General features: G+C 42.8%; 1 protein-coding gene across 2 annotated transcripts in view; it reads left to right on the forward strand.

Annotated features, from left to right (window-relative positions):
• The window catches only part of SACM1L (SAC1 like phosphatidylinositide phosphatase), a 226,497-nt gene that overhangs the window by 53,019 nt on the left and 145,737 nt on the right, over window positions 1–27,741 (forward strand). For both annotated transcript variants that reach the window (XM_077491838.1, XM_077491839.1), the window contains one exon: window positions 23,809–23,868. In XM_077491838.1, coding sequence (XP_077347964.1) covers window positions 23,809–23,868 — 60 coding nt within the window. The remainder of the gene's footprint in view (window positions 1–23,808; window positions 23,869–27,741) is intronic.

The raw sequence follows: 27,741 nt of genomic DNA on the forward strand, positions 1-27,741 counted from the left end.
GTCAGTCGCTCAAGTGTGTAAGGCGGCGACTTGGTTGTCCAGTCACACGTTTTTCCAAATTCTACAAAGTGGATATCAGCACATCTTCGGATGCTTGCTTTGGCCAAAAGTTTTGCAGGCGGCCGTGTGATGTTGCAATTGCACTTCTTTTTCTCTGTTTTCTTCTTAAAATACAGTTACTTTTGGGTATAATGCACTGTTGCTTTGTTAACCGCAAGTTCTGATGCGGATAGATAAGGTGGTGACTCCCCTGTTAGGGAGCACTTAAGGGTTGTGGGGAAGTTTTTTTATGATGTTCCCACCCCTCGTTATGACACTGCTTGGGGAAGTCCCTATGGTCAAGAATAATGGAACTGTGTCAGTCAGTAAAACGAAAGAGAAATTTTTTATTTTTGTACTCGCCGTAAAATCCTTTTCTCTGAAGTTCACTGACTGACACAGCACCCTCCCCTCCTATTGATTTATGTTATACTGCTTGTTGACGTACTGAAGCTGCAGGAAGCAGGCTGAGGGGTTGTTACTGAAGGGACCACCCCCTATAAAGTTCTCTTTTTTGTTTCACATGTATAACAACATGTTCTGCCTAGTCCTCCCCTGAAGGTGGCATAACAACCCTATGATAAGAATAATGGAGCTGTGTCAGTCAGTGAACTTCAGAGAAAAGGATTTTACGGTGTGTACAAAAATCCTATTTATTTTCTTACATCAGGGGACACAGAGCCATAGTAATAACTATGTGGGTTATATTGGCGTATCAGGTGCTGGACGCTGGCACGCCCCTTAAGGCGTAAACTTCCCCCATATAACCCCTCCCATTACTGGGAGTCCTCAGTTTTTTCGCCATTGTCTAAGGTGTTGGGCACGTATAAGGATGTGTTATACTGAGCTCCACGGCAGTAATCCTTTTATGAGAGCCAGATCCATTCTGATTTCTCCATAATGGACTAAATGAATGGTACCCGGGCCTCGTCATCCAAAGACACAAGGTTTTGCTTGGGAATGGTTTTAAAGCTGGGCCCTGGGATCCAGTGCTTTTTGGTAGTAAAGCCAATAAAAGTTTACTGGCAGGGTCTGCTCACAGGTCCAGGATTGCGGGATTACCTGAGTGTACCCCTGTTCCTGAAGGTTTCCTTTCAAGGTCTCGGAGCCTACCGTGAAGGGCGCAGATTGGGTTTTTTATCTCTGATAAACCATGCTGCGAGGAAAGGTAAGGGAGATTTTCTCAGGAATCTCTCCTTCCATGTATTGTGTTGTCATGTCATGTCTATGTGTCACCACTGGAGGCTGTATTGAGCACTCACCATTCTGACGCTGGAAACGGCAGAAGCTCCACTCTCCTCTTTGTTCAAGCCAGCTCAGACCCTCAGGTATGAAGGGGGATCTGATCGCTTCCTGGGCCCCCAGATTGGCGGTTTTTGAGCCTTTGAATGCCAGCCAGCTGCCTCTTTTTTTTTTTTCTTAAAAAAAAAAAAAAAAGAGGCAGGATTTACCCCCCTGCTACCGCCTGCCTTGATGCCGGCGCTCCCTGTTGAAAGGGGGGGGGGTGTTTTTGCGCGGGGGGCATGGCTAAATGGCGTCAGACGCCGGCCACACGTGGAGGAAGTAGTTTAGAGCTCTGCGAGAGAAGCTGCTACCTGGCGGTGGAGGAACAGAGCAGAGTGGTTGCTGGTCAGGTTTGGTAACACAGGCATTTTTCCTTTTGACAACTTTGTACTGTATAGCTAGGATTAATAGTTAATGTACAGTTATTGTACTGTACTATAGCCTAGCAAGTGAAACATTATTTTGCTGGTACTGCCTCTGCTTTGTACTGTAAGCTATGAGTGACAAAGTGGCCAGGAACTCCTCTAAGGGTTCTAAGGGGTTAATGGTATACAACAAACTAAAAACCCTTCCAAAAAAAGGTTTTCCTCCCCTGAGAGGTAAAAAGAAAAATACGCCCAGTCAGATGAGCCGTCAAGGGTAGAACACTTCTGTCCCTGTGTATTTCATACAGACAGGTTTTTTCTTCTACTGTTTAAAAGATTATTGCTATAATGTCTCTCCATAGTAGGACTAAACATAAGATTCCCAAATAGCCGTCTGGGTCCTTTTGTTGAGGTGCAGGAGGCTGAGGATCAGGTAGATCTTCCCAAATATTGGAAGATACTTATTTTTCCTCTTCTGAGGATCCTAACAGGGAGGGAGTAGCCGCACAAGTCAGTTTGTCTACCTCCTTGAGGTATCTACCTCTAATAGGGGGATGTTTTTCCTATTCATGCATAGCTATTTATTCTGAATGGGAACATTTTTATGAAAGAAATGGGGGGTTCCAGCTATTAATGCTGCAATCGCCTCAGTGAGCAGAGTCTCACACGTCTGCTCCACTATTTTGGTGGAGCACATTTTGAGTCATGCCAATGCATTGGAATATGGACTCCAAGGGGTTAAGGAACAGGTGTGAGATACCTGAAAGTTTTGCCTGATCAGCAGGCCCGGCAAGGGGCTGGTGTATTTGACGCACTGTGTCTCACAGATACTATGAAAGACTTGATCGTTTAAGCCAGGGCTCGACAAAACCCGGGCGCCCGGTCGCATTTGCGACTAGAATTCCAGACCTGGCGCCTGGGGCAGCACAGCTGGGGGTATGCTGTCTCCGTGGCCCCCCCCCCGGCGCGATCGCGTCGGGCCGCGCCGCCGCCGGCCGGTAATTTAGCCCCCGGCTTTGAGGCCTTCTACGATCCTATGGTTCCTTCTGTAATCTGGCGCCCTCTTGTGGTGGCCGTTGGAATTACAACCAGCAATGCTAATGGATGTAATGATAATTTTCCCTGCCTGCCAGCCTATCTTTCTTCCCTTTACTCAGAACCCCTAAAAATTATATATATATTTTATTCTAACACCCTAGAGAATAAAATGGTGGTCGTTGCAATACTGTCTGTCACACCGTATTTGCACAGCGGACTTACAAGCGCACTTTTTTGGGGAAAATGTATTTAATAAAAAAAAAAAAAAAAATAAGACAGTAAAGTTAGCCCAATTTTTTTTAATATTGTGAAAGATAATGTTGCGTCGAGTAAATCGATACCAAACATGTCATGCTTCAAAATTGCGCCCGCTCATCGAATGGCGACAAACTTTTACCCTTTAAAATCTCCATAGGCGACATTTAAAAAATTCTACAGGTTGCACTTTTTAAGTTACAGAGGAGGTCTGGGGCTAGAATTATTGCTCTCACTCTACCGATCGCAGCGATACCTCACATGTGTGGTTTGAACACCGCTTTCATATATGCGTTCGCTTCTGCACGCAAGCTTGGCGGGACAGGGCGCGTTTAAAATATTTTTTTTTTATTTTAACTTTTATTTTTATTTTTTTCACTGTTCTTTAAAAAAAAAAAAAAAAAAAAAATGTGTGTCACTTTTGTTCCTATTACAAGGAATGTAAAAATCCCTTGTAATAGAAAAAAGCATGACAGGTCCTCTTGTATATGAGATCTGGGGTCAGAGAGACCTCACATCTCATATTTACACTAAAATGCAATTTAAAAAAAAAATGTCCCTCTAAGAGCTATGGGGGGCAATGACTTGGAGACAGGTGGGGGGCTTGGGGCTATCTTCCCCTCACTTGTCTCCATGTCAGGCCAGGGACAGGTCCGGATCGCCGTCACGGACCCGGCTCCTAACTTTTTTAGCTGGCTCCTAGATTCCAAGCAAATTTGTCAACCCCTGGTTTAAGCTCTATGGCTTATACTTGGACTAGTGCATTTTTGCAGAGGTCCATGGCTGAAATATTAATCAGCCGAAGCACCAGGTGAAAACCCTTAGCCAGTCTGTGTCCCTTCCTGGGGTATGACTATTTAGAATGGATAAGTACATCCAAAAGTAGTAAAGCTCTCTTTACCAGTAAAAAGAGATTCAAGCATTTCTCCTTTAATCGTGCAGCCTCTCCTATGCCTTAGTTCCCAGGGGCAGCACCAGGATCTTGGGGGCAGAAAGCCCATAAAGCAGAATGCTAAGGCCTTCTCATGAAGGAGCACCCCCACTCATTCGGGTGAGGGGAAAGATCCTGCGATTCTTAAAAATGGCAGGAACAATGTTAAGAGCAGAGGGATTTCTGCGATTTTCTTCTCTAGGTTACATCTAGAGTTTCAAGAGCCCGGCCCAGTCTGCTTTTGGGTCTGGGGTTCGGGTCCTTGTTGGTTGCTGCCTGTGGGGTCCTTGGGGCTGCTGATGCGGCAGTCTTTATGCAAGGGTGTCCTTCTCCTCAAAGAATGCTCCTAAGGTTCCAGAGAAAAAAAAATCTACTTTTAATAGATCATTCAGTCCCAGGTCTAAAACCAGAGTCTGATCTCAGCTGTAGATATCTGAAATCTCTAGGTTGGATTCTCAGCCTAGGAAGATTCTCCTTAAAACCATCAAGGAGGTTACTTGGGGGCTGGTTATAGATACCATACAGAAGAAGGTATTCTTACCCCAGTCGTGAAACAATTCCATTGTAGGACTAATTCAACTTATCAGGATAAAAGAAAATTCCTTTATTCGGCTGCAGGAGATTTTTTAGGGGAAATGGCCTCCTTCAGGGCCGTCCCTTACGCTCACTTTTATTCAAAGACTGCTTCAAGACACCACCCTGTCGGTCTGGAATAAAGAGGATTCAGGCCTTGTTTGTTCCCAATACGCTTGGCTCCCAACATAGATCAGGTCTAAATTGGTGGTTGTTATCCAGCAGGAGGGAAAATCTTTATCCTGCAAGGTGTTAACAACAGATGCCAGCCTTCTAGCCTGGGGAGCAGCCCTGGAAGAAGATTCTGTCCAGGGGAGATGGTCCAGATTAGAGGACCTTGCCTATCCACTTTGTTGTATGTTTCAGGCAGTACATCTGGCCATAGAATCTTGGCAGTCGGATTACAGGACTGTCCTGACAGGATTCAGTCTGACAGAGCCACAGTGGTCGCTTTACATCGATTATGAGAAGTCGTGCAGCCCAAAAAAAGAGGTGAATAATGTTCTAGCTTTGGCAGAACACAGGACTTCTTTTCCTATCGGCAATTTTAATATTTCAGGCGTACTATTTGAGACTCCAACAATTATTGATCTTTTCACCCTGACATCTTCCTAGCAATATGTCAGATGGGGTGCTCCGGACATGGACCTATTCGCGTCCAGATTCATTAATAAGGTCGACAACTTTGTCAAACAAGGGGTCTGCTAGCAGGCGGAACAGATGTGTTAGTCTTCCCCAGGGATCAGTTTTCACTGATCTATGCATTCCTCCAGCTCTGCTACTTCCACGCCTTCTCCGCTGGATTAAGCAGGAACAGAAGGAGGTGATTCTGGTGGCCCCAGCCGGGTCCCAGAAGATCTTAATTTATCGAGATCATAAAGAGGGCAGTAGACCTTCTTGCACAATGTCCGGTATTTCATCCTACTTTACAAGGAGTTTTAACAGGTTTGACTGTTGAATCTCACTCTATAAAAGATCGTGGGTGATCTTCTTCAGTAGTGTCTACTTTGACTAATGCCAGGAAGCTGGCTTCCAGAATCACTTACTATAGAATCTGGAACGCATAGGTTTCTTGGTATGGATCCAGGGGTTGGCACCCCAGAAAGTATGTCAATAGGCAGGATTCCGGCATATGGGATGTGAAATGAAGCTGGCCTTGACTTTTATCAAGAGCCAGATCCAGGCTGTGTCAATGTCTTTTCCTATGGCCTCTTGTTTCCCACTCTTGGTGCGTAGCTTATTCAGGGGGTAACACGGTTTATTCCACCCATCAGGGTGCCTCTAAATCCTTAGGATTTAAGTTTGTTCTTATCGGCTTTGTTAAATCAGCCGTTTGAACCTTACGAGAAATTCTCTTGGTTCTTTGACAAGAAAGGTAATCTTTTTTGCTTGCCAGTTCTGCTATAAGAGTATCGGAACTAATGGCTCTGTCTTGTAAGAGCCATATTTCATCATGCATAAGGATGAGGTGGTTTTATGTCCTCATCCTGAATTCTTACCAAAAGTGTTAACTGGGTTTCGTTTAAACCAAGATATTATTCTTCCTTCTTTCTCCCCAGAAGCCTTAATCTGGGGAAGAGAAAGCACTACAGTCTCTTGATGTAGTAAGAGCGATCAGAATCTATTTATAGTCGACCGCTCAGGTTCGCAAAACAGGTTTTTTTTTTTTATACTGCCAGAGGGTCCATGATATGGACAGGCAGCGTCAAGATCCACTATTTTCCAAATGGATTTGTCAAGTGATTGTTCACGCTTCAGCTTAAAGAAGAAAAATAAATCCTTCTCAGATTAACTAGTTGCTGACCGCCGCCCGTCAAATGACGGCCAGGCGGCGCAGCTATTGTGGCGGGAGGCCGTCATATGACGGCCTCCCGTTTAAACAGGGATGCGCGCGATCGTGCGCGCGCATCCCTGTTTCTTCGGTGGCGGCGTGTCACGGAGACACCGCTCGCCACCGAAGGGGGTGAACAGCCATTCGTTATGGCTGTTTACCACGTGATCGGCTGTGATGAAGTCACGGCCGATCACAGATGGTCACACCCCCTACGTGCACGGCGCATGCGCGCGATCGCGCTGCGCGTGCACGTCGGTGACGGCGTGTTCCCCGGGAACACTACTCGTCACCGACACTGGTAAACAGCCATTGGCTGGCTGTTTACCCACGTGATCGGCTGTGATCCTTTCACAGCCGATCACTAAAATGTGAACAAACCGCGGTAACGGGATGTTACCGAGTTCTCCTCCTCACACACCGATCGTGTGCGAGGAGGAGATTGCGGTAACATCTCGTTACCGCATACAGTGTACACCAAACATACTGATTGCCCCCCCCCCCCAATAAAGAGGACCTGTCACCACCCCTCATAGTACCTGTCAATCACAGTCCATCAGAGTACCTGTCCCAGCCCATCAGAGTACCCGAGTACCTGTCCCAGCCCATCAGAGTACCCGAGTACCTGTCCCAGCCCATCAGAGTACCCGAGTACCTGTCCCAGCCCATCAGAGTACCCGAGTACCTGTCTCAGCCCATCAGAGTACCTGTCCCAGCCCATCAGAGTACCCGAGTACCTGTCCCAGCCCATCAGAGTACCCGAGTACCTGTCCCAGCCCATCAGAGTACCCGAGTACCTGTCCCAGCCCATCAGAGTACCCGAGTACCTGTCCCAGCCCATCAGAGTACCCGAGTACCTGTCCCAGCCCATCAGAGTACCCGAGTACCTGTCCCAGCCCATCAGAGTACCCGAGTACCTGTCCCAGCCCATCAGAGTACCCGAATACCTGTCCCAGCCCATCAGAGTACCCGAATACCTGTCCCAGCCCATCAGAGTACCCGAGTACCTGTCTCAGCCCATCAGAGTACCCGAGTACCTGTCCCAGCCCATCGGAGTACCCGAGTACCTGTCTCAGCCCATCAGAGTACCCGAGTACCTGTCCCAGCCCATCAGAGTACCCGAGTACCTGTCCCAGCCCATCAGAGTACCCGAGTACCTGTCCCGGCCCATCAGAGTACCCGAGTACCTGTCTCAGCCCATCAGAGTACCCGAGTACCTGTCCCAGCCCATCAGAGTACCCGAGTACCTGTCCCAGCCCATCAGAGTACCCGAGTACCTGTCCCGGCCCATCAGAGTACCCGAGTACCTGTCCCGGCCCATCAGAGTACCCGAGTACCTGTCACAGTCCATCTGAGTACCCGAGTACCTATCTCCAGCCCATCAGAGTACCCGAGTACCTATTTGCAGCCCATGTCTCAAAGAATATACGTTGGGGTGTTTGCTTTCCAAAATGGGGTCATTTTGTGGGTAATTTCACTGTCCTGGTGGTCCAGGACCTTCAAAAGTGTGATGGGTAGGAATGAAATAAGATGTGTCATTTATGCTCCTAGAACGCCTGAACGTACTACTTCAATGTTTGGCCCATCTATGTGGCCAGGCTGTGTAAAAGTCCTACACATGTGGTATCGCCATACTCGGGAGGAGTAGCAGAATGTATTTTGGGGTGTAATTTTTGCTATATACATGTTATGTGTTAGAAATATCTTATAAATTGACAATTTTGTGTAAAAAAAAATGCGTTTTAATTTTTTTCCACATTATCCAAAAACTTCAGGAAAAAAATGAACCGTTCAAAAGACTCATTATGCCTCACAGATTATACGTTGGGGTGTTTGCTTTCCAAAATGGGGTCATTTTATGGGAAATTCCATTGTGCTGGTACTCCAGGGCCTTCAAAAGTGTAATAGGTGGTTGAGAAATGAGATGCGTCATTTTTGCTCATAGAACGTCTGAAGGTACTACATCAATGTTAGTGCTCTGTATGTGGCCAGGCTGTGTAAAAGTCTCACACACGTGGTATCGCCGTACTCGGGAAGAGTAGCAGAATGTATTTTGGGGTGTAATTTTTGCTATATACATGTTATGTGTTAGAAATATCTTATAAATTGACAATTTTGTGTAAAAAAAAAATGCGTTTTAATTTTTTTCCACATATTCCAAAAACTTCAGGAAAAAAATGAACCGTTCAAAAGACTCATTATGCCTCACAGATTATACGTTGGGGTGTTAGCTTTCCAAAATGGGGTGATTTTATGGGAAATTCCATTGTCCTGGTACTCCAGGGCCTTCAAAAGTGTAATAGGTGGTTGAGAAATGAGATGCGTCATTTTTGCTCGTAGAACGTCTGAAGGTACTACATCGATGTTGGTGCTCTGTATGTGGCCAGGCTGTGTAAAAGTCTCACACATGTGGTATCGCCGTACTCGGGAAGAGTAGCAGAATGTATTTTGGGGGGTAATTTGTTGTATACATATGCTGTGTGTGAGAAATAACCTGATAATATGACAATTTAGTAAAAAAAAATAAAAAATCTTCATTTTGCAAAGAATTGTGGGAAAAAATGACAACTTAAAAAAACTCACCATGCTACTTACTTAATACCTTGGGATGTCTACTTTGTAAAAAGGGGTCATTTGGGGGGTATTTGTACTTTCCTGACTAGTTAGAGTCTCAAGAAATGAGGTACACCTGATGTACTGAAGGCCTGATCAGAAGTGATGAATTTTTAGTGATTGGCACCATAGATTGTAGACTCTATAACTTTCACAAAGACCAAATAATATATACTAATGTGGGTTATTTTTACCAAAGATATGTAGCAGTATAAATTTTGGCCAAAATTTATGAAGAACAATTACTAATTAGCAAAAATTTATGACAGAAACGAAGAAAAAGGCATTTTTTTCACAAAATTTATGTTTTATTTTATTTATAGCACAAAAAATAAAAAACCCACTAGTGATTAAATACCACTAAAAGAAAGCTCTATTTGTGTGGAAAAAAGGACGCAAGTTTCATATGGATACTGTGTTGGATGACTGAGTAATTGTCATTCAAAGTGTGAGAGCGCTGAAAGCTGAAAATTGGTCTGGTCAGGAAGGGGGTGTAACTGCACTGTACTGAGGTGGTTAAGAGCACACTCATCCAGGGCGATTCGTGCCTCTTGGGTGGTGCATCATCAGGCCTCTATGGCTCAGATCTGTAAGACCGCAACATTGGTCTTCGGTTCAGTCTTTTATCCGATTTTATCAAATCGATATTAAAGGTCATGAGGATATTGCCCTTGGGCACAGCATTTGCTGCAGTATGAGTCCTCTGGCCTCTTGTTTTTTGTCCCCAACCCCCCCCCCCTCAGTTGCCATTGCTATGGGACATCCCACATAGTTATTACTATGGCTCTGTGTCATCAGGGGACACAGAGGTCCCTCCCTTCTTCTTCTTATACACCTTAATTGCTTGACTACAAAACTGGGGACTCCCAGTAATGGGACGGGTTATATGGGGGAAGGTCATGCCTTCAGGGGCATGCCAGTGTCCAGCACCTGATACGCTGATTTAACCCACAATCCACATAGTTATTATTATTGCTCTGTGTCCACTGATGTACGTCAAAGAAAAGGATTTTACAGGTAGGCTATTTTAAAAATCCTATTTTTTTTCCCCAAAAGGAATGCGTTTGAACAGCTGCTGCGCAAATCCTGTGTAAAAAAAAAAAAAAATAAAAAAAAAAAATTATGAAAATCTATAATGTTTGGGGGTTGAAAGTAATTTTCTTGCAAAAAACAATTTTTTCATGTAAACAAAAAATGTCAGAAAGGGCTTTGTCTTCATGGGGTTAGAGTGGGTGATTTGTGACATAAGCGTCTAAATGTTGTTCATAAAATGCCAGGACAGTTCAATTCTCCCCCCCCCCCATGACCCCATTTTGGAAAGTATACACCCCAAGCTATTTGCTGAGAGGCATGTCAAGTCCATGGAATATTTTATATTTTGACACAAGTTGCATGAAAGACATATTTTTTTTTTTTCTTTGCACAAAGTTGTCACTAAATGATATATTGCTCAAAGATGCCATGGGCATATATAAAATTACACCCCAAAATACCGTATTTTTTGGACTATAAGACACACTTTTTTTTCCCCCCAGAAATATGGGGGAAAATGTATCTGCGTCTTATGGTGCGAATATACGATTGGCACCACCCCCCGCCGCGATCCGGAACGCTCAGCATTCTCGGCCTTAGGAAAGGCGGAAGCTTCGGCCTAACTCCAGAGCGGCGGCCATCTTGGTGCACCCTTCATCCGTTTTACAATATAATCTCTCCATCAAATGATGGAGCGATCACTTGTAAACAAACCGGCGTCATGATGATGCTGGTTCCTCTCTCCCCTCTGTGTACAGATCTGTACAGTGGAGGGGAGAGATCGGATGGCAGCAGAGCTGTGGGCTGCATCTGTAGTGCCCACAGCGCTGCTCTGTGACAAGTGCAGTCATAGCCATCCCTCCATACCCTGCCAATACTCTGCAATTCCCTGCCAATACTCTGCAATTCCCTGCCAATACTCTGCAATTCCCTGCCAATACTCTGCAATTCCCTGCCAATACTCTGCAATTCCCTGCCAATACTCTGCAATTCCCTGCCAATACTCTGCAATTCCCTGCCAATACTCTGCAATTCCCTGCCAATACTCTGCAATTCCCTGCCAATACTCTGCAATTCCCTGCCAATACTCTGCAATTCATTGCCAATACTCTGCAATTCATTGCCAATACTCTGCAATTCCCTGCCAATACTCTGCAATTCCCTGCCAATACTCTGTTTTGAAAATTGAAAAAAGAAAAAAAAAATTTATTTTCTTCTTTTTCAAAAACAAATAAGAGCTGCGAAATTTTCCCAAATCTTTCCAAAATCAGTGGGGGGGGGGGGGGGGTTTGTGCCAGCTTGGCATTTTATGGCCTTCAAAACTGTGTGTGATAGGTAGTGAGGAGTGAAATAAAAAGATTTTACGCCCTTGGAAATCCTGAAGGCGGTGCTTGGTTTTCGGGGCCCCGTACACGGCTAGGCTCAGGAGAAGCAGCTAAATGAATCTTGGGGTGCAATTCCACATATAACCATGGCATGTGTGAGCATTATATCTTTTTTTTTTTTTTTTTTTTTTTTTTTCTCTGTCCTTATTCAATCACTTGGGACAAAAAAAATAAAAATATTCAATGGGCTTAACATGCCTCTCAGCAATTTCCTTGGGGTGTCTACTTTCCAAAATAGGGGCTTGGGGGAGGGGGTGGTTGTACTGCCCTGCCTTTTTAGCATCTCAAGAAATGAGATAGGCAGTGTGTGTAAATTCCAGAAAATGTACCCTAGTTTGTAGATGCTATAACTTCTGTGCAAACCAATAAATAACAAATATCTTGTTGACATTTTTTTTTTTACCAAAGACGTGGCTGAATACATTTTGAGTTTATTATATTTTTCTTTTCTTACAAAAAGTTGAAAATATCATTCCCCTCCCCCAAAATTTTTGTTTTTTTCCGTTATCGCAAAAAATAAAAATCTCAGAGGCAATCAAATACCATCAAAAGAAAGCTCTATTTGTGGGAAAAAAAATAAAGCAAATTTCGTTTGGGTACAACATTGCATGACCACGCAATTACCAGTTAAAGCAGCACAGTGCCAAATTGTAAAAAGTCCTCTGGTCTTTAGGCAGCCAAATGGTCCGGAGCTTAAGTGGTTAATGGCTCCTTTAACTTTTAACAGGCCCAACCCCCCTACAACCTGCTCTTGAAGCAATTTTGGCATGTCAAACTGCAGCACACTGGACTAGGGCAATAAACAAGAACCAGCATGATCCTGTATTCCAGAACATAGCAATTAAAGCAATTTCCTTCCTTTTTTAATTTCTTTTTTTGAGCAGACATGTCGTGTGATGATGTGATGAGCCAAATTTCTAAAATGGCCTTGTCACTGTAACAGGTCCTAATCTATTTACATGTGCAGAATTTTGTAGCTAGAAGCCACCTGAGAAGCTGCCTGTAAAAAGCACTAAACACCTAAGCTCTTTTGTGGCAAATGTCTTTTTGTAGAGGCACTTAACCCAGGGCTTGGCAAATTTGCTTTAAATCTAGGAGCTAGATAAAAAAAAAAAAAGTCAAGAGCCAATTTTTTTTTTTTACCACTTCCCTACTGGGCACTTTCACCCCCTTCCTGCCCTGGCCAATATTAAGCTTTTAGCGCTGTCATACTGGAGCTTTCTTTTGGTTGTTTTTAATCGCCAAATATAAAAGCAAAAATAAGTCTGTGCTGGGGAATATTTTAACACATAAAAGCAACCCACAATAAAATCTGTGATACCAAATTTGTGCATAAATAAATCAGATAGTGTGGCGCTAAATTAATATAACATGATTAAATACGGTATATTTTCTATCATGTTGTATTGATTTAATGCCATACTATTTGATTTATTTATGCACAAATTTGGTGTATATTCAATCCTGTGTTTTTTTTGTTTTGATTTTTATAAAGGAAAAATGCCCAAAAAGTTTGGAAAAAACAAACAAACCCTTTTTCTTAATTTCTGTGTTAACATTTTGCACTGTTGAGGGTGCACGGTGCTATGATTATCAGTGTAAATGTCCCCTGTCACATGATGGCCAGTTATTGGCTTTCCTTTCCTCACGCTGTGACAGCACTGAGAAAAGGAAATGTTGATAACCGGCATTTGTGATTGGCTCTTTACCTTTACAGTGAGGGGAAAGAAGTATTTGATCCCCTGCTGATTTTGTACGCTTGCCCACTGACAAAAAAATGAGCCGTCTAATTTTAATGGTAGATGTATTTTAACAGAGACAAAATAACAACCAGAAAAATGCATTTCAAAAAAGTTATAAATCGATTTGCATTTTTTTGAGTGAAATATTTGACCCCTTTGCAAAAGATGATTTGGTACTTGGTGGTACAACTCTTGTTGACAATCACAGAGGTCAGACATTTCTTGTAGTTGGCCACCATGTTTGCACACACTTCAGGAAGGCGATTGTCCCACTCATCTTTGTAGATCCTCTCCAAGTCATTAAGGCTTCGAGGCTGACGTTTTGTAACTTCAGTCCCCCCCCCCCATATTTTCTAAGGGATTAAGGTCTGGAGACTGACTTGGCCACTGTAGGACCTCAATGTGCTTCTTCTCGAGCCACTCCTCCTTTTGTTGCGGGAAGGAGGTTCTCACCCAAACTTCAGACAGGCCTGTACATGTGTTTTCTTGAGCAGGGGGGTCTTGCAGGAGCTGCAGGATTCCAGTCCTTTACAGCGTAGTGTGTTGCCAGTTGTTTTCTTGGTGACTATGGTCCCAGCTGCCTTGAGATCATCGACCATATTGTCTCATGTAGTTCTGGGCTGATTCCTCACTGCTCTCATGATCATTGAAACTCCACAAGATGAGATCTTGCATGGAGCCCCAGTTTGAGGGAAATTGACAGTTATTTTGTGTTTCTTCCATTTGCGCGTAAGTGTGCCAACTGTTGTCACCCTTTCACCAAGCTGCTTGGCGATGGTCTTGTAGCCAATTCCAGCCTTGCGTAGGTCTACAATTGTGTCCCTGGCATCCTTGGACAGCTTTTTGGTCTGGGCCATGGTGGAGACTGATTGATTGCTTCTGTGGACAGGTTTCTTTTTTTACAGGTAACAAGCTGAGATTATGAGCACTCCCTTTAAGAGAGTGCTCCTAATCTCAGCTCTTTACCTGTATAGAAGACACCTGGGAGCCAGAAATCTTGCTGATTGATAGGGGATCAAATACTTATTTCACTCATTAAAATGAATCCAAGATGACTGTCTACATATTACCATTTTATCCAAATTATCAGTGTTTTTCGATTTTGCAGTGGCAGTGTCGTTTCCACCTTGTTGTACTGCCTTTTGGCCTATCCTATGCTCTGAGAGTATTCACAAAAGTCCTAGCACCTTTTCTTGCCCTTCATAGATCTGAAGGTGTCCAGATCAGTTTATCTGGACAATCTTCTCCTGAAGGACTCCTCTCTTCCTTCTGTCTGCAAATGTCCACAGGACAATTCAGATGCTTCTGGCTTTCAGTTGAGTGATCCATTTCCTAAAATCTGTTCTCCATCCTTTGAGCCAGGGTTTTCCAACCAGAGCAGAAGATTCTCTCTAAGAGCCTACTCTTGAGAATTGAGGTCAAAGACACATCCCAAAATAAAATTCTCCATCAGCGTTCTAGGCCTCATGGTAGCCTCCTTTTTAAGGCTGTACTATTTGTGCAATTTCATTTGAAACCTTAGAAACAAGCATACTTATCCTCTCGACCTACTCGGTCTCCTACCCTTCCAAGCAGGGAATTCCATAACTTTGTGGATTTCCAGCCCAGCCATAACAGTGGGGAAGTCTTTCCTTCCATTATCACCAGAAAGTAACAGCAACAGAAGATAGTCTTGCAGGCAGGGGAGGCGTGTTCCAATCTCTCACAGTACAGTGCACATAGTCTCCTGTGGAAGCAAAGCTCTCCATGAACATCCTGGAGCTCAGAGCAATAAGATTGGCTCTGCCATATGGAATTCCCTTCTGTATGGCTAACCAATTAGGGTGCAACCCGATAATAATGCAGCTATGGCCTACACCATCCATCAAGGGGCAGCAGGAGTCATGCAGCCTTGAAGGAAGCAAACGATATGGATGAGATAATACCAGATAATCTCAAAGTGGCCTTTTTAGTTGCTGTTGCATCTGTCAGATATGTCTTGTCTTCAGGACTTCGCAAGCGACACCCTGCTCCCAAATCCATAATCATTCAATGGATAAGAAGACTGATCTTTAGAGTGCACACTTTCAAGGATAAATATTCTGCGCTTTTCTAAACACATTCCACCAGATCAGTGGGAGCTTCCTGGGCTTTCTGGCACCAGGCTTCTGTAGGCCAGCTTTGTAAGGCCACCACCTGGGCCTTTTTTCATATCTTTTCTTCTTCGGGGTGGACATCCAGCCTTTGTTCATCCATGTCTTTAAGGACCTTGCTTTGTGCACTTGTCCAAATAATTTGGTGCAGAGGGGATTATGGTGTGGGGTTGTTTTTCAGGGGTTGGCCCCTTAGTTCCAGTTCCAGGAACTCTTAAGGCATATACATACCAAGGCATTTTAAGCTATTTCCTGCTCCCAAGTTTGTGGGAACAATTTGGTGATTTTCCCCTTCCTGTTCCGACATGTCTGCACAACAGTGCACAAAGAAAGGTCCATAAAGACATGAGTGAGTTTGGGGTGGATAAAATTTACTGGCCTGCACAGAGTCCTGACTTCAACCCAATAAGAACACCTTTGGGATGAATTAGAGCAGAAACTGTGAGCCAGCCCTTCTCGTCCCACATCAGTGCCCAACCTCACAAATGCGCTTCTGGAAAAACGGTCAAACATTTCCATAGACACTCTGCTAATCCTTGTGGACAGCCTTCCCAAAAGAGTTAAAGCTGTTATAGCTGCAAAGGGTGGGCCAACTCAGTATTGAAGGTAAAGAACAAAAAGGGGCACCTCCTAAGTGCAATATGTTTAAAAAGATAGTTTAATGATAATATAATCAGTAAAATGGCCACTCATGACTGTTTTCATCAGATCTGATGAAAATGCGGAAGCATTGAAATTCGTCATCTGATACACCCAATGTCACTTTTGGTTCCAGACTGCAGCGAGTGCGCTCCAAGTTAACATGCACAGCGCCGCCGAGTCACACATACACCAGCAGGGTTTATTGCAAACCACAGGATACTCTCGCCCCTGCTCAGCAAAACGCAGTTCAGCTGACGGCATTCTCTGAACCCCCTCATCCCACCCAGGACCATCTCAGCGCTACAGTACGGCACTCAGAATGAACCCCCGGACAGCAGAGTGACCACACACTCCACATTATGATAAACCCATGCCTGTTTCTCACAACTGCAAGCTGAGTAGCCATTTGGCTGATTATATTATCATTAAACTATCTTTTTAAACATATTGCACTTAGAGGCGCCCATTTTTGTTCTTTAGCTTGTCTTTCAGAGTCTGCTTCACTCCTAAGGGAGCTGCCATTTGTGCCATTGTTTTATCATTTTATGGACTTTTTAGCTTTCCTTTATATCAGGACTTTGCTCTTAAATAAGCTGATTTACTTTACTATAGATTACATTATATCTTGCAGATAGCCCCTTTGCTTAATACATGTTCCTCTATGTAAACGTCATTAGCCCCATAACGCTGTGCTTGTACCTGTATTTGCGCCATTCCTTTCTTTTTATCAACTCAATATTGAACCCTATGGACTAAGCCTGGTATGCAATTAAAGTTTAAAAGGCAGGCATCCCAATACTTTCGACTATAATATACATACATACATACATGCAGCCGTGCAATGTGTTTTTTTTTTTTTTTTTATTATTATTATTTATTTTTATTTTTTTATATTTATTGAGATTTGCACAGAACAATAAAAGAGAGCTTAATGGCCCTGATCCAAACTCGAACAGAGAGAAAAAAGTTTGATCGTGGATATGGGGGGAGGGAAAGATGACAGGGGAAACATATTTACCTACAAACAATAACATGACATAGCGTTTCAAAACGAAACAACTTATTGAACATTAGTAGCTTCAGGAGTGGAAGCAACATTTAGTGTATCTAAGTATTGGTCTCAGAGAACGGCATAACAATAATATCAACGGAAAATATATATATATATATATATATATATATATATATATATATATATATATATATATATATATATATATATATATATATATACACATAAAATATATATATGTGTGTGTGTAATATATATGCAGTGGTTTTCCAAATACAATTTATTTTTTTTAAAGAAAAAATACACTTTTAATGAATTTTGATGAACACAATATAATACCCATTTTTTGTTTTTTGTAAGATAGTGTTTCGCAGAGTAAATGCCTAACATAACATAGCACCCGGTGAAACAGCGGGGGTGAACGCCCCCCCCCCCCCTTCTACCAGCTGTAAAAGCAATCCAGTGGCTAATTAGCCGCTCGGGTGGCTTTTAGGCCCCTTTCACATGATAAGCTCGCTCGTTTTTTCAGGCAGATCCAATTGGGCCATCTATTGACTCCTGTGGGCAGGCAGATGTCAGCAGAGATGTGTCTGCTGCCACCCGTCTGCCATCCAATCCACTCATATGGCGATACGTCTGCCATTCGTCTTGGCAGATCGGATGAGATCTGATGAAAATGGACATGCTTTCCCCATAAAGATTAGCGGGGCTCTGAAAGGTCACTCCCTGCTCAGTGAGCAGAGATGAACCTGTCATCCGCCGGCTCAGCGGAGATCAATGGAGCTATCTCTTGTTGAACTGGTGGACTCTACTGAGCGGATCCGCCCCATGTGAAAGGGGCCTTACATGAAACCTGAATACACTCCTGTAAAAAAACATTACCGGGATGATGCCTACAGGATGCACTATGCAAGCTGTTCTTTCTTCCCTTGTTCTGTTTGTAGGGAAACCCATGAATACCTTTTGTGGAAACATGGGCTGGTGTGGTGGAGACCGTGATATTTTAACCCATATGCTCTGTCAGACCAATTAGTACACATTGGTCATTTCATTTTGGTCTAGTGCATGTATAGTGATGAGCACTGACCACTAGGTTTTATCTGGAATAAACAGCTATCAGGAATAGTTGATGGTTACATAGTTTGGTTCAACCAATAGAAGAGAAAAAAATATATACAATCTCATACACACAATCCAGTTCCCACAGTTGATCCAGTGTAAGGTATAAACCCCAATAAAGCATGATCCAATTTGCTCCAGCAGGAGGAAAAAGTTCCTTCCTAATCCCCAAAGAGGCAATAGGATATTCCCTGGCTCAATTTTACCTATGAATATTGGTATCCAGTTATATTATGTGTATCTAAGAGAATCCAGGCTCTTTTTTTTTTTTTTTTTAGCCAGAACCAGCTCTTAAAATGAAATCTCTTTTCCTCCTGATGTAAAGAGTGATGGTGGGATGCTTGGATGGTTATACACAGTAGATTATAGTAGTGCTGCACTTTTGTCTATCTTGGTTGGTTTAAAGCGATTGTAAGGTTAACAATTAAAATAAACAAACGCCTATACTTTTCTGCTCTCGGCCACAAACCACCTTTTCTCGGGTCCCCCGAAGACTCTCCTGGCTCTTCCTCTCTGTCTAGTGTAGATACAGACTGATTTCACTATTGTGGGTTTAGTAACACTTTTAAGGTAAAAAAAACTATTAAAAAGTATACTAAACATAGACTTAAAAATGACAAAGCTGCTAGCCCTTAGATTAAATTATTTTCTTCCACATATTCACCTGGACCAGGCAGGATATGTCCCCAATTACCAGGCATCAGACCGGACCAGGAGAATTATAGACATAATCTCTGCCATTCATTCAGATTGGGATTGCAAGTGTTCCAGACAGGGCATGCTGCTTTCTTTAGATATCCACAAAGTGTTTGATTCCCTGTCCTGGGACTATTTATTTAATGTTTTGTTCTGGTTTTGGTCAAATTTCTTTAGCTCTACTCTAAGGGGTATTCCCTCGCTATCCATAGGAGGACTCGGCAGGTGTCCCCTTTATCCCCATTACTATTCGTTTTAGCAATGGAGCCACTTGCAATTAAGATCTGTAATTGTCCGGATGTTCAGAGAGCAGAATGCGGGGATAGGGATTATAAATGTATACTATTTGCGGATGATACCTTGATGGTCATGTAATCACCCATTACCACCCTCCCCAACCTGTATGCAATACTTCAACCCTTTTCAGGAATCTTGGGTCTTACAATCAATCATGACAAATCTAGGGCACTGCATATATATCTCTTTACAGAGCAGCACCCAAAAAACCCTTGAATATTAAAAATTTAATTGGGAACTTAAAATTTCATTGGGAACCAGAGGCTCTTCCTTATCTAGCGATTCATTTGACTCCTCCTTTACATGCCTTTATATTCCTACAACTATCTTGCACTATATAGATGTTTAACAGCAGACTTGGCTAGATGGCAGCTTCATCCTCAATCGTGGTTCGGCAGACTACACTCAGTAAACATTAATGTTCTTTTGAGAATTTTATATTTTTTCCGTACTATACCAGTGGCACTTGTTAGATCTGATCTGATGGTATTTCAAAAGAAGCTTCTTCAGTTAATATGGGAGACGAGAGGCCCAGGGTGAATAAGTGCACAGTGTATACCCCAAAATAGAAGGGGAACCTAGGACTCCCTGATCTGCTGAAATATTTTCATGCTGCACAATTGGCCCAACTTACTAAATTTCATTCCCAATAGCCCCACTTGTTGCTGTTGGTGGAATCCCATTCTTTTCATTTTAAACCGATTTCCCACATTATGTGGTTACTGATGAGGGATCAGCCCCCAATTCTATGCCCCTCCCTTTCTTTGTCACTGGGCATCTGGGATAGACTGTCCAAGTCTCATAACTTCAAATTGCCTCACACCCTCCTGCGAAACAAGGATTTCACCCCGGGTCTCACTCCCCTTGCTTTTTAATGGTGATCCAACAAGGGTTTCATGCAGATTGCGGACCTTTTATGGTAATAAAGGAATGCTGTCCAAAAGATTGCTGATTTGAAAAACACCAATTGCCAGACTCAGAACATTTTAGATATACTCAAATACACCATTACCTGCATACTTTATCACGTCAAAGTGATCTTGCGACTATGTCACCTATGTAAAATGTGTTAATATGATAAAAGCCGAGGTCATCTATCTGAATTTATATACTATTATAATATTTACCTCAGTAAAACTGAGCTATATAGCTAGATGTGAGCAGGATATCCAGGAACCTTGGAACTTGAGGATTGGCGAAGCAAGTTATAAGGTTTTACTAAGGTGGTATTTGGTACCGGCTAGATTTGCTACTTTTGGCCCGAGGGTTTCCTCTAAGTGTTTTCAAGGCTGTGGTCCGGAAGGGACGGCCTACCGCATATGGTGGAAATGCTCCAAAAAGTCCCCAAAACACACATTACTGGGCTGTAAGGTTGAGGAGGCCTCCAAAATCCAGAGACAGCGCCTCACATTTTAGATTCCTTTACGCTAATATTACAATAGCCAGGAACTGGAGGTTGGCGGCTATACCATTTGACCAACTCAAACATAAACTTTCTTGGCTTATGTTAAATGAAAGGCTGACCACAATCTTGCAGGATAAATTGAAGATGTTTGAAAAGGTATGGGGTTCATGGATCGGATATTTGACCAGTGACCCCCAGACGGTTGCTGACTAGGTTTCCTCCTGGTTGACACTGACCAAAGTGCGGAGTCCTTTCCCTTCCCCTTTCTTTTTTCTCTTTCTACGTCAAATCTCTTGCTCCTTTTGCCTCCCCCCCCCCTTTTTTCTTTTTGTTTTGCTTATTTATTTAATTCTTCTTTTTGGAATTTGGTATTGGGGGGCTTAGACTGCATTTCTCCACGCTTCTGGGGGATGGAGTGTCTTCTGCTACTTGCGGAAGAACGCACATTCCTCTGCGTGGGGGGCATACTTTGGGTCCCGTTTAACTGAGTTGACACCATGACATAGGACATATTGAGATGTTTAGGTTTTACACTCTGTTTTACAGCTCGCTTTGGAGTTTAACATTCAAAACTGTAGTAAAACGTTATCATTACGGATTGCGATTACTTGCCTCTAACTCATAAAGAGGTCTCAGGGAGCAATACCTATCACCACGCGGAAGGTGGTAACATGTTCCTCACAAGAAATTATATTGTTTTACTTTCCATTCTTGTACATATGTTCTTCAGCTTATGGAAGCTATGTTTTGTTCAGAATCGGTGCCAAAATCTTTATTCTGTTCTGTGAAAAACTTGAATAAACTATTGATACATAAAAAGTATGAAATAAACCGCAAAAAAAACTACCGCCAAAATCCATACCAGACCGTTATGTGAGCATGCAGCCTGGCAGGTCAGGAAAGGGGGGGCGAGCAAGCGCCCCTCCTGAACCATACCAGGCCACATACCAGGCCACATGCCCTCAACGTGGGGGGATGGGTGCTTTGGGGCAGCGCCTTGATGAGGACAAGGGCTTCATCCCCACAACTGTGGCCAGTAGTTGTGGGGGTTTGCGAGCACAGGTCTAATTGGAATCTGTGAGCCCCTTTTAAGAAGGGGGGCCCCCAGATCCCCCCCCCCCATGTGAATGCGTATCGGGTACATAGTACCCCTACCCATTCACCAAAAAAGTGTCACAAGGTAAAAAAAACACAGTTTTTGACAATTCTTTTATTAAAAATAAAAAAAATAGTGTCCCCCTATGTAAATCCACCATAAATCACGGCACCTGGCGAAAAGTTTTTGCTACCGCCGATGGTGAAGGTTGGCTGCCTACTGCAGGGTCCGCCGTCTGACATTTCTTATATAGGTAAGGGGCGGGGCCACCTGACTATGTCATCTGGTGGCCTCGCCCTCTTGTGACGCCACAGACCAGTGCACCCCTCTCCATTGAAATTACTAGAAAGCTCTTCAAAAGCGCCTGAAAAGCTCTTCAATAGCGCTCAGTGTTTTACTGGCAGTTTAGAAGTGCCTCAGGGTGAAGTGGGCCTTAAGCCCCATACACACTATCAGATTTTCTGCTGATTTTTTTTTTCCTTCGGATTTACCAAAACCATATAATATGAGGTCAAACCTTAGGAGTTTCAATATGTATGCAATCAGGCAGGCCCTTGCACTATATGGTTTTGGTAAATCTGAAGACAAAAATCAGCAGAAAATTTGATAGTTTGTATGGGGCTTTACTGCTACAAAATGTAATGTAAAAGTAATAGTCTTTCAAAAGGCAAAGTGATCTAGCTAATTCCAAATTGTGATTTGGGGTCAAACAACTGAATCTCTTGACACTCTGTGTTCATGCTTTGTGTATTAAACTCCTTTCACACTGAGGCGATTTTCAGTGCACGAAAAAAACAAAAACAAATGAAAACCTATTTCCATTAACCACCCATGGCCGTCATATGACGTCCTGTAATTTCAGTGGGAATATCTGAATGATGCTAGCAGCCACAGGCATCATTCAGATATCCTTTTTTTCAGCCGGCGATTCTGTGCACCATAAGAACAATCATAGCGGCAGTTCTGACGATTGATCGTTCTTACAGGCGACGGGAGGGGACACCCCCCCCCCGCCTCCATCCGGTGTTTCTCCGGGCTCTCCCGTGCCATCGGAGACCCGGAGAAAAACTCGTCCGGCGCCAGATGATGGCGATAGAGATCTATGACCGTCGGAGGCCCGGGCGCGATGTTATGACGTCACGCCCGGGTTCCCGGAAGTAAACAAAGCCACGATCGCGGCTGTCAGCATGGGCTCGTGAATTTTTTTTCACAAAATCATGCTTTCCAGCCTGGAGGAGAGATGTGGGGTCTTACTGACCCCATATTTCTCCATAAAGAGGACCTGTTACATAGATTCCTATTACAAGGGATGTTTACATTCCTTGTAATAGGAATAAAAGTGATCAAAAAAAAAGTTGTAAAAATAAAGTAAAATAAAATAAAAAAAAATTGTTTTTTAAAACGCCCCTGTCCCCAGTAGCTCGCGCTTAGAAGCGAACATATACGTTAGTCCCATCCACATATGTAAACGGCATTCAAACTACACATGTGAGGTATCGCCACGTGCGTTAGAATGCCAGAAACAATTCTAGCTCTAGACCTCCTCTAACTCTCAATATGTAACCTGTAAAAAATTTTAAAGCATCACCTATGGAGATTTTTACGTTTTGAGGTTTGGCGTCATTCCATGAGTGTGCGCAATTTTAAAGCGTGACATGTTGGGTATATATTTACTCGGCGTAACATCATCTTTCACATTATACAAAAAAATTGGGCTAACTTTACTGTTTTGTTGTTTTTTAAATCGTGAAATGATTTTTTCCCCAAAAAATGCGTTTTAAAAATTGTTGCGCAAATACTGTGTGAGATAAAAAGTTGCAATGACCGCCATTTTAGGGTGTCTGCTAAAAAAAAAAAATATAATGTTTGGGGGTTCTGAGTAATTTTCTAGCAAACAAATTATGATTTTTACATGTAGGAGAGGAGTGCCAGAATAGGTCCGGTATTGAAGTAGTTAAAATCAATGAATGCTTTCCCACTGGGGCAGTGTGGTGAAAAAAAAACGCCCCTCTCCATTGAAATGAATGGAATGAATGGAAAGCTCTTCAAAAGCGCCTGAAAAACTCTACAAAGGCACTCCAGTGTTTTACTGGTGGTTTAGAGGCACCTCAGTTTGAAAGGGGCCTTAAGCTGGTAAATAAAGTTGGTGAATTAAACTTGATTTAAAGCCCAAGTTTTTTCTGCTGAATATTTTTTTTTCTTTTTCTAGACGTAGCAATTATCTAATTTAAAGTAGACTTTACCTACATTTTTCAAATGTGAAAGCTTTGTTCTCCATGAAACATGTTTTTTCAAGTATTTTTTTTTTTTTATCCTTGCAGGCTGATCAGAGGTTTGTTTGGAATGGACATTTACTGAGAGAGTTTTCTGCACAACCTGAGGTAATTAACCTTATTATTTTAGTAGCCAAAATATATAAGTATTAGCAGCATGTTAGTTAGAATATTTACTATTGCTTTGTATAATGCCTCTACAGTACTTGGTGGGCTTGCTTAACACTGTTTTATCTACCAAGCTGCGGATTATTTTTTTTTATGTTTTAAATAGAATGTGTGAAGGTTAGAACCTCTGCTGGGTTTTTATTGCTGTATGAGTCTTTTCTGGGGAGATTCACCATCTCCACCATAGTTTTGGTGATCATTGTGTCCAGTACAAAAAGCACTGGGAATCCCCAAAAAAATTTACATCCAAAAAAGTGTTACGGGGGTTTCAGCATTCCTTTTCATCAACAAAACTACATTCAGCCTAGTTGGCTCTCACTTGCAGCACTGCAGCTCTGGCCTTACCCTCCAGGCCCTTGTCTATTTCATATAGACTGTTTCACCGACCACCTTGGTGCACACAGCTAACAGCCTCTTGCTACACTGGCTCCCCAGTGGCGCCCTCCTGACTCCTGGTACTCAGACTTCCTGTCTGCTGGGGTGGAGCCCAGAACCATGGTCAAGTTACTACTAAAAGCCCAGCACACACCTGACCAATCAGTATGCTGGCTGTTCTCAAAATCAGGACCCAGGTCTAGGGATTTCATCCCACCCGGATCTCTCAGAAATCCCTGAGCTCCAGGTCCCAAAGTGGACTTTACAAAACACTGAGGAAACTGAAAGGCCAGTTTCCTCTTCATGATATGTGCTCCCAGGAGCCCCTCAACCCGTCTGGTTGAGAATTCTGGGTCACATCCTCCTAGACCCGGGCAGGGCAACGCTCTGCCACACTTGATGCAGACTGAAAAAAAAACTGACATGGGTCTAACTTAATCCTAACCTAAAACAACAAATTTTGACTTGATGTACACTTTAATAAATCCTTTGTTACCTTATATAAAAAGGTTTCTAGAATGCAAAGAAAGACTTTCCTTCACTTGCACCTCACCACATGTGTGGTTTGAACACCCATTTCATATGTGGGCGGGACTTACGTATGCGTTCGCTTCTGTGTGCGAGCTCACGGGGACAGGGGCGCTTTAAATTATTATTTTTTTTTTTTATTGTTAATTTTATTTTTATTTTTTTAGTTTTACACTACAAAAATTGATGACTCTTATTCCTATTACAAGGAATGTAAACATCCCTTGTAATAGAAATATGGCACGATCGGACCCATTTACAGTGAGATATGGGGTCAATAAGAATAAGAATTAAAAAAAAAAAAAAAACGATCCTGGCTTCCTAGCCAGATCGGCGCCGTTAATTTGAATACCGAGGCCGGGCTTGACGTCATAACATCGCGTCTGGCCTCCGAAAGATCATAGAGACTCCGGGGACAATCTAGTCCGCCGGAAATCTCCGATTACTTGCTGGGGCCGGCAGATCCTGTGACCGACTCACCGATGGAAACGGTGAGTCGGTAGAAGCACCGGAGGGTGGCGGGAGGGGGGGTCGTCCCTTCCCGCCGCCCGTAAGAACGATCAAGCGGCGGAACAGCCACTATGATCGTTCTTATGGTGCAGGGAATCGCCGGCTGAAAACAGCAATATCTGAATGATGTCTGTGGCCTCAGGCATCATTTAGATATAACCACTGAAAGCCCATGACGTCAATAGACGTAGTGTGGGAACCAAGTGGTTTAGCACAGGTTGGATTTGTGAAACGCGTCTACGTGACTAAATATCTGGTGTCCTTGGTGTACCCTGGTGAGTTTTTATAAAGGCACTTTGGAACCTTCAGATGTGCAGCCATTCTTGCCTTGTCATAAGATGTCAATATTGGAAGAGCGGGAAGGGAGGAAATCGGTGGAATTGCATGGAGGCATTGTAGCAATTTCACTGCTGGCCCTGATGAAATTAGCTATTTACAAAAGCCTCGACCAATCTTCTATCTGTGAAATGGTATACTCAATATATTGCAAATATGGTTGGTCTTTGTAAAAAAAACAAAAAACTTATTATATTATTAATTATTATTAATACTTATTATATTATTTATTATTATTATTAGAGGTGCTTACAGTGAATATAGAAAAGAATCAACCTTTAAAATAGTCACATTCTGTTGCTTTGCAGCCTGAAATGAAGACGGACGCAGTTTTTATGTTATGCAGCTGCATTTACAACATCTAAGTGAAGGATATAACACCAACATGTCAGAAAAAAATAGAGTTGCTGTAGGCCTCTTGTTAGCCTCTCTGACCAGTTTCCTCCTGGCCCTTTCATCTACTTTTGAGCTATGTTCTGATCCAGGAAGTGTCTGTTATACCAAATACCTTCCACCACTTAATAATATATTTCACTGAGCTTCTAGGTATTAAAAAAAGCCTTTGAAAATGTTTCGTATGCATTTCCGGACTTGTGCCTGTCCACAACTTTATCCCAGAGATATTTTTACAGTGCCTTGCCACCCATCGTTGATTGCTTGCTTCAGTTGCACCACCAAGGACTGAAATGCCCCAGGAAAGCTCTTTTCATTTTGAGTTAATCAAGATGACCACTGCTGATCACAGTTGAAAATGAAATGTGCCATTAAGAAGGGGATTTGCTTCATTGCTTGGAAACTTATAGCACAGGAATGGCTCGCTACAACACCTCCTCCCATAAATAATGGGTTATTGCTGTCAATGTGGCTCTGCTAAGGGAGAAACTAGTCTACCAGCACAGAGGTAGTCCCAACAAAATTTGAACATATATGGGATGCTTGGCTAGGTACTTCTGAACTGGCCCTGCTACAATGAGTCCAAAATAATAATATTCTTGGGGGAAGAGTTTCCTCTGGGTTGGTGTAACACAGTTATAAGAGACATTCAATGTATTCTGGGATACTAATCCTCAGTAGATTTCTCAACTTTGTAAAGTTATACCACTTTATATTTACGGTACCTAGACATGCCGAGGTTGTCCTTTTTCTATTTGGTTTTCCTTTTTTTTTTTCTTAAAGTACACAGTTGTAAACCCTTTTTTATAAGGTTTATACAGTGCATCCAGAAAGTATTCACAGCGCTTCACTGAATGGCCGTAATGTGGTGTTATGTACATACCCAGCAGCATGTATTTTGCATCTAGAAGACCCTATCTGTTTACCATTCCCCCCCCCCCCCCCCCTTTTTTTTTTTTTTAAATTAAAATTATGTGATTGAAAATGTCTTCCTCTTCTCCTGAAGCCATGTCCCCAAAAATCTAGCTGTATCTTGTCCACAAGGATGTAGGGGAGGCATTGGCATTTTCCATTCTATAGCACAGGAAATAAGAGTTCTCAAGCCATAGGAGACTGCAAACCTTACTGCTAATTCTGTTTCCAAGCAGCCAACTGCTACCTTCTACATTTGTACATCTCCTTTCTTTCTCTGCTAGAGATTTGGGGGGGGGGGGGGGGTACTTTAGGTGCTTCTCTGTGTTTTCACTTTGCTTGAGAGCCTGGATAAGGCTGACAACAGATGACTTGATAGAGAGACCTGAATTCTCCAAATTTTTTCAGGCTGTTCTCCCCTCTTTCGAATCTAGAATGATCTCCTCAGGCAGTTGAAGGTACTCATTCTGTCTGAGGAGTATCTTAAGAACTGCTGGAAAATTTCCTTGAGTGTGTTGCATTCATTCATAGGGTGAAGAAAAGACACAATTGGCTGTATGATGTAAACCTGTAACATTGTTCAATTGCTCCTGCTGTTATTGCTTTCTTACATTTTCCGACAGCTTGGCATTGCACAAGTAAATTATTTTGTATCCCTTCTTCTCCATTGCAAAATAATAGAAAAATGATTGAAACACAGAGAAGACACCATTCCATCTACTTCAACCAACAGAAGAAATAGAAATATACACCTTCTTA

This window comes from Lithobates pipiens, unplaced genomic scaffold, assembly GCF_037356315.1.
Source record: "Lithobates pipiens isolate NorthernLeopardFrog02 unplaced genomic scaffold, aLitPip1_a1.2 Scaffold_19, whole genome shotgun sequence".
Taxonomy (NCBI): domain Eukaryota; kingdom Metazoa; phylum Chordata; class Amphibia; order Anura; family Ranidae; genus Lithobates; species Lithobates pipiens.